Source organism: Poecilia latipinna, unplaced genomic scaffold (assembly GCF_001443285.1).
Source record: "Poecilia latipinna isolate Pla-1442-1.1 unplaced genomic scaffold, P_latipinna-1.0 Scaffold2814, whole genome shotgun sequence".
Taxonomy (NCBI): Eukaryota; Metazoa; Chordata; class Actinopteri; order Cyprinodontiformes; family Poeciliidae; genus Poecilia; species Poecilia latipinna.
Genome location: NW_015115430.1, coordinates 19,844 through 27,354, shown reverse-complemented (window position 1 = coordinate 27,354; position 7,511 = coordinate 19,844). Strand labels below are relative to the sequence as shown.

General features: G+C 38.0%; 1 protein-coding gene across 2 annotated transcripts; it reads right to left on the bottom strand.

The window, feature by feature from the left end:
* Positions 1 to 1,663: 1,663 nt before the first annotated feature.
* sirt5 (sirtuin 5) lies at positions 1,664 to 7,016 on the bottom strand. 2 transcript variants are annotated; one of them, XM_015021609.1, is made up of 9 exons: positions 6,901 to 7,016; positions 5,470 to 5,581; positions 5,247 to 5,380; positions 4,561 to 4,786; positions 4,299 to 4,386; positions 3,482 to 3,535; positions 3,278 to 3,401; positions 2,264 to 2,379; positions 1,664 to 2,156 (listed from the first exon to the last, which is right to left on the bottom strand). In XM_015021609.1, the coding sequence occupies exons 2-9, from the start codon at positions 5,567 to 5,569 to the stop codon at positions 2,084 to 2,086; spliced, it is 915 nt and encodes a 304-aa protein (XP_014877095.1). In that variant the 5' UTR covers positions 5,570 to 5,581; positions 6,901 to 7,016; the 3' UTR covers positions 1,664 to 2,083. The 2 variants fall into 2 exon arrangements, with proteins under 2 accessions (XP_014877095.1, XP_014877094.1); XM_015021608.1 differs by having other exon boundaries at positions 6,905 to 7,015.
* Between the last annotated feature and the right edge of the window lie 495 nt (positions 7,017 to 7,511).

Here is a 7,511-nt window from a genome sequence, read left to right as displayed (position 1 = left end):
TAAGGATATAGAATAAGTATTTCTAATGTGACGTCCACAAATGAAGACTGAGCTCCAAAATCACTCAAGTGAGTCTTATTCAGCTCTGCAGTTTACCACCAGCTCTGTCAGCGGGAACGAGCCAAGATTCCAGTAAACTATTATGAGGGATTTGTGGAAGAATACCAAAACATGTCATCCATTTCATAGTTTGAAAGGGAATTCTGTCAGACAATCTAAAAAATATATGTAAGCTTCTGAATTTGAAGAAAGTTGAAAAATAAAATTCTAAAGAAATTGATCTGAACTGATCTAAAAAGGGAGAAGTTTAGTCTGATTTAATGTCAGACATGAAAACAAGACTCTGTCTTTTAGATCCAAGGTACAGTATTGGTTCATTCTGTGTGGAAGGAGGGCTTTTAAAATGTTGGCATGTGAAGTATTAAATGATATGCAATGATTGATGGAAATGTACTGACAAAGGCAATGTGCTAATAGAAGTAAGACTTTGTTTGTGTATGACCAATGTTATTGTCTGCCTTGCTTTCTTTACTTTTGCACCTTTTTTTTTTTCTTTTCGTCTGCGAAAGGCCGTGCTGGGCAGCACATCTCAGATTGGTGTGAAATCGCCGCCTAACAGGCGGGAAATTGGCTCTGTTATTTTTGGAGCAGAGTCATGGGGGACCATCGGACCATCATCCTCTATCTAATGAGCAGGTGATGGAGGCGTAACTTGGGAGGGAGGGAAGGATGATTGGTGTCTAAAACACAGCACTCTGGCAGATGTACAGATGAGAAGCAACACAGCACTGAGAGAGGTGGGCAAGTAAAAGCAGAGAAAAAGAAACTAGTGCGAGTTCTAGACGCTATCCTGAGCATCACAATAATGATGAGACAGATCTGGACAACGTCTGTGGTCAGAGCCGGACTCAGCCTGAATTTAGCTTGTGCTCATGTTTATGTTGTGAAACTGGAAGTGAACTCTGCGGCATGGTTTGTGCCCACGCACACAAGCGTCACAAATAATCAGATTTTTACTTAGAAACCAAGAATCTGTCTGATACACTCCCCTCAGCACAAATACAACTCTCGACAGTAAAATGGAATCATTTCTCGTGGAAGACGTTCAGTCAGTTTGCTTAGTCACAAAATACATGCTAATGAAATAAAGCGCCACAATTAGTACTTTTGCACTAATTTCACTAATGAAAAACAGCATACTTTATTAATGAGGTTTCAGCATTCTCATTTTGCAGATGACAGATCAGCTCTGTGGGATGGATCATTTTGTAAATATATTTTCCACCATAAATTTCCAGCTGGATTCAGATCCGGAATGCTTGCTAGCTAGGTCACAGAGTTCATCTGCTTCTCTCCATCAGAAGCAAAAACATCTTGAAACAGCAATTAAGATGAATCACAACACAGGAACAAAAAGGTTTTATGTAATGTACCCTCCTATAAGCTGCAATAGTTTGTTGTAATATGAACATTGAGGCATATTGGATTTATATCTGTGGCATATATTGCACAATAGTGGATCTTGACTTGGCCACTGTACAGCTCATGCTCAGATTAAACAAGTTAAAGTAAAGGGAGAGGGTCAAGGTTAAGTTTTAGCTTGTACTGAAGCTACACTTCTTTTTCAGCTGCTGGTTTACACACACACACATACACAGGCACATTGAGTTCAGTAGTTTTTATTAAATATTATTACTTTGGCACCTCAAAATAAAATAAAATAAAATAAACACAAGACACATCGTAATCCAAATTTATACACCCATACCTCGGTCTCTTGTCATCCCAGTTAGCAGTCGCACAAGCTCTGGAAGTTAGCAGCAGCTAAACACTGACACCTGCTGTCACAACAGTAGAAGTAACTTCTCTTTTTTAATTGCCATTCATTAAAAAAAAATATATCCGTTTCACAAGTCAGGCCCGACAACACAGATGCTGGAATCACCGTATTAAAACCCTGCTCAGTAGTGAAGATCACTGTTCAGTGTGCACACTGTTAACAAGTCTCCCTTTTGTCCTCTTCTCCAGGTCCTTCACATCACTGGCACAAGTCTCGCTATTTTGATAAATCACAGCTGTGCTTTCAGTTCGCCTCGCTCTCGTGGCGTGCCAGCGCAGGGGGTAAGGTGTTCCCGCAAGGGCCGTGGAAGTGGAACCTGTAACCAGAAGGAAAAGTTACCAACAAGACAGGTGTCACTCTGACCGATGCACGTGAATGAACATAAAGAACGAGATTTGTGTCAAGGTCAAAATAAAAACTTGCTTGAAGCGCTCAGTAGCTGGAGTGTTCTCCAAGTTGAATTCAGCGACAGGGACACCTCTGGCTGCCACCTGAGGAGCAAACATGGCTGCTGGATACACGACGGATGAGGTGCCAACCTGCAGGAACAATTAACTGAATCGGCATGAAAAAAGACTTTGTGGACAACTTTTAAATAGCCTCACAATTTCTTTATTAAGTGGGACCTAAGCATAAAAGACGTATAAAAAGTTTTTTAAATTATGAAAAATATTAGCATTTTTTTAATTTTCAAGTTCATTTGAATTCATTAAGAAATAGGCCATAGATTCATAATGATATTTTGTATTTACTCCATAAAATTGTCTAAGAAGCACTGATAACTCTGGGAATTGAATCTGAAAAAGTATCACAAGAGTAGATGTGAAGAATTCAATAATTCAGAAAAAAATCAAACTTCTCGTCAATTTTATTTGTGTCTCAGTTTAACAATGTGTAAATCTTTTTTTTTTTTTTAATTAAGTAAAATTTCACAATTATTCTTGGATTTACAGAAGTAAAATTCCTAACTTTCTAATCCTCTCCACAGATGATGATATTTAGATGACATTAAAATGCTGAAATTACGCCAGATCTAACAGTAATTTACCAACATTCAATAAGCATTTACTAAATTAACATCATGGACAATGATGTTAATCACCAGGAATTTTTTTTTTCCCTGGTGATTCAATAATTTGTTGTTTTTGTTGACATCTTAGTTTCTTTCAATCTGATTTTTCAATCTCGGATTTGGCAAAAGTGCAAGTGAACATTAAGTCATTGTAAAGCTCTAAAAATGGACTCTGGAGTTTAACATATACTCCAATGTTACACCAGTCCCTTTACAGTTTCCTTAACAGCACAAAAAAATAATGTTATGCTAAAACTGAGGTTGAATAAGATTATTTTTTCTCACTTTAGAAGAGAAGGCTATAAGATGATGTCAAAAATGTTTATCAGATATTATTTATACGACAAAACATCCCAAACACTTACTATAAGGCATAGGTCACAGCTGTCCAAGACTTTCTCTGCCTCAGAGAGAATGTCTGCATCCAGGGTCTCGCCAAACCAAACCACAGCCGGTCTCAGAAGGCCGTTACAGCCCCTGCGCTCACATCTAAAACAAACACACACAATTTACATCAAAACTCAGTTGGGAAACAATAACTGAGGTACAAGTGTCTGAGTGTGTTGTACCGAGGAAGTTTTTCGACAGGAATCTGGGCATCGTGCGCATCCGGGTCAGGGGCTCTGAGGAGACAAGTACATGCTACTCAGAATGAGGCTTCATTACGATACTGCTAAAATCCACATTTATGCATACAAATAAATTATATTACTTATATAATTTAACCATTTTAGACAATATTGTAACCAGTTTTCTTCTCCTTTTGAAACTTTTGTCTTCATCACATCTCTACATTAGACTAATCTGTCCAAAGGACATTGTTCCAGAAGTCTTGTGCTTGACTCAGATTGAGCTTCCTAAAAACTCATGCTGTCATTTTCTGCTTAACAAAAATAAACTTTCTTCTTCAGCTCTTGTGAACAAGCCAGACTTGTTCACTCGTTCATTCAGTCACGGGTTTTAACATTCAACATGCCAATTTAAGCCTGAGTGTAGAACCTGTGATGGGGCTCAAACTCCACGGCTACAAAAAGTTGACCTAAAATAAGTCAACTCTTGTATGAACGGTGGCATCAGAGTTTAATTTTGCAGGTGAGCTGAAATCTTAACAATAGGAAATTGGCTTTCAATCACAGACATCCATTTTAAATGTCAGATAAGAGACAAAGTGGCTTTTCAGAGTGAGATTTGTTTTGAATCAAATTTCTCCTTTTCACTGTGTCATCGGGTGTCATTTAGCTCGCTGACATTCGACCGACTGAGACGGCCTCGTTTTCTCTGGCATTTCAAGCTCAAATGACTGCGATCAATATCTTTTAAAACACATTTTCACACCGCTTGGGAAAATAGTCGAGATTACCAAACCAGACCAGAATGAGCACTTACCCTCTGCCCTCCAGAGCGGAACAAATGGGGCTCTTGTAATTGGCCTCTTCGTGACCACACATCATGCAGCGTGTTTTAAACAAGCTGCCTGCATTTACACACAGAGAATAAAAGACTAATTAATACCGGGAAAACAACAGTAAAGCTTCAGTTCACCAATTCAAAGATTTGCAGCATTCAGCTTGAATTAACCCAGTGTTAAGGAGGGCATACATGTGCCTAATAAAGCGGTTAAAAACAACAACAATACAAGACCTCACACCATGGATTTCCAGCAGGTTTTTTGTTCCAGCGCGGCGGTGCAGTTCGTCGATGTTCTGCGTGATGACGGTAACTTTTCGGCCTTGTTTGCCAAGACGCTCCTCACACTCCGCTATGGCCTGGTGGGCAGGGTTGGGGTTCTTGGTAAGCATAACCTCTCGACGGTAGTGGTAGAACTCCCAAACTCGAGAGGGATTGTGGGCGAAGGCCGTCGGAGTGGCCAATTCCTGAAATTTGGCCAAAAAAACAACAGTGTAGTTTTTTTTTAAATGGTCTTAGATTAAAACCAAACACAATCAAACTTCTCAGTTAAACAATTACAGTTCCCCTCAAAATAGATCTAATAAGTTAATATATGTCTGAACCACTGGAAATGTATTGATTTCATAAAACATAATACATACACAGCTATTATTATTATTATTATTATTATTATTATTATTATAAGCACACCGACATGGTCAAATGGGAACTAGGACTATAAATAAAAACATTGAAAGGCTTTCAAAAAGCCTGGAAAGCTATTGATTGAAAAAGGCTGATGACAAATCAAAAAGTATAGAACAGATGATCATCCAACACTGCTAACCCCATATAATCCAGAATAAAGAGTTAAAAGTCACCCTTTGATTTAGGGCTCTAGAAGTAGAAGTTGTCTGTCCTAGACAATAACCAGTAGATGCACACCTGTGCCTGCCATTTTCTCCAGTACCCTCCTGCTCCTCTGAATGTTGGAACTCCACTCTCAGCACTCACTCCTGCTCCTGTGATGACGGCAATGTTGTTGGATTTGGAGAAAATCTCCCTGAACGCTGCCAGGTCTGATCATAGACAGAAGACGACACACTATATGAAAAAGAGAGATAGATACTTCAAATAAAAATAATAAAATATATTCCACTGAGTTTACCTGAACTGGGTCTTGCCATGGCCTGGATTCCCCACGTTTTTCTCAGCTGGGCATACAGGTGAGTGTTTATGGCTCCACAGGTGAAACGGTGTACAATCATCAGGTTTCAGAACTAGTTGGAAAAAAAAAAAACACAATACAATATTCACTGCCTAAATATGACAATCCTGTGCTCATTCTGTGTGGAATATGCATGTCCTCCACATGCTCAAATGAGTTTTCTCCACATACTCTACATTCTTCCCCCCTGCCAAACACATGCATAATAAAACTCTCCAGGCTATACAGCTAACTCTCACCCACTGACCCCCACATTCGTGAAAGCCTAAGGGTAGCAGACTCAACTGTTTATCTGGGGTTTAAGAAGGGCTAAGACAAATGATTTTGTAGCACATAAAAACAAAAATTTAAAGGGACACAATTAGCAACAAAGGGGCAGATATGGCGCTTGTTAATGCTGACAAATGTAAATATTATATCAGTTAACATATTTTGAACAGCCTAAAATCATATTACTCAAATTCAAAAAATCTAATGCATTTCAAATAGAGTAGATTTCTTTGCTAACCCGCTGTACATAGCACTGCATTTTTTTTTTTCTTTTTAATCAAAAAATATATTTTTAAAATGTATGCTGGAATCTGTTGTAGGATTGATTACATTTCATAAAAGCGCATATTAAAAAATGCATTATGCAATATCAGTAGAGAACATGTCACAGAGGGATAGGGGAAACCCAGAAGTAGAAACCAGCTTAAATTCTACTTCTGGAATGTGTTTGTTCCACAGCAAGATTGTTGGACAATGGTCTTTTTTTTCTTTTGTGTGCCAAAAGAGGAACAAAAGAAATGTTCCTCTTTTGGATAAATACAATCTAAATCCATGTGCCGTCATGACAAAATGTCTGTCAATTATTTGTTAGTAAAAGGTAATGCGTTCGAAAGAAACTTTGCAATCAGAATCTTGAAACGAGAAAGAAAAAAATCTAGGTAAACGTCTCCAGAACTACAAAATAATAATTTGAAACGTCTTAACCCGAATGATTGCCTCTTATAACACTTTTAGATCCCATATATTGAGGTAAAATAATGTAAATTATTTCTGTTTGATTTGCATGATTACAATACTTTCTTGTGTCCGTCTTTGATATGTTTATTCATCATCTCGGAAAAGCATTTTTTTCCCCTAACACACAACAGCAATATATTCAAAATTGTTGCGATTCCGAGTCTAACACTTCTCTTTTCTAACTACTAAATACAACACAGACCTGTGCTAGCTAAGCTAACAACCTTGGAGTTGTACGAGAAGAAACATCCGTAACTAAGGAAACCACTAGCAGTCAAACTTCTAGGGTAGGAAAGCGGGCTGAATCTGGGCTTTTGGTGATAAAATATGTCTTTATCTGACGTGGAGTTTACAATTACTGACCTACCTCTCAGACGAAAACCAGGACAACCAGTCGTTTCAAACAGGAAGTCGATGTTTTTTTTCCTTAGACATAATATAAGAGTAGAACCCGCACTGGCTGCTCCGACACAGGGAATACGGCGGCCATCTTGGAGCGGTCGTCCCACCTACTTTGCACAACCAAAACAGCAGAAGATACCTCAGCACTGCGTGATACTCCACCATAAATATTAAATACAACTACAGAACGACTCGGAAGAAACACCAAAACGGTTACACGTAGCACTCATTTATGAGCTGAACCAAAACCAGACAGTCACAGTCAGGTAAATTTAAAACCCTGCTTTTGATTAGGTAAGAGTTTCAGAAATACAAATGAATGGAACCCAATACAAAGCAAAGAAACATAAAATGAATAAATGTGATCAATAAGGCATGAGCATGTCTAAACGTGAAGCCTTTAACAATTTACCTGTAGAAAATTATAAAAAGAAAACAAGAAAATCGTTTTAACCATTCAGTGGTGCAATAATTCAAAGTATATTGTGACAATGTTTCTTAAAAAAAAAGCAATGAATTACATAATTTAATTTCTAACATTATAGTAATAGTACACTTATTTATATTAAAAT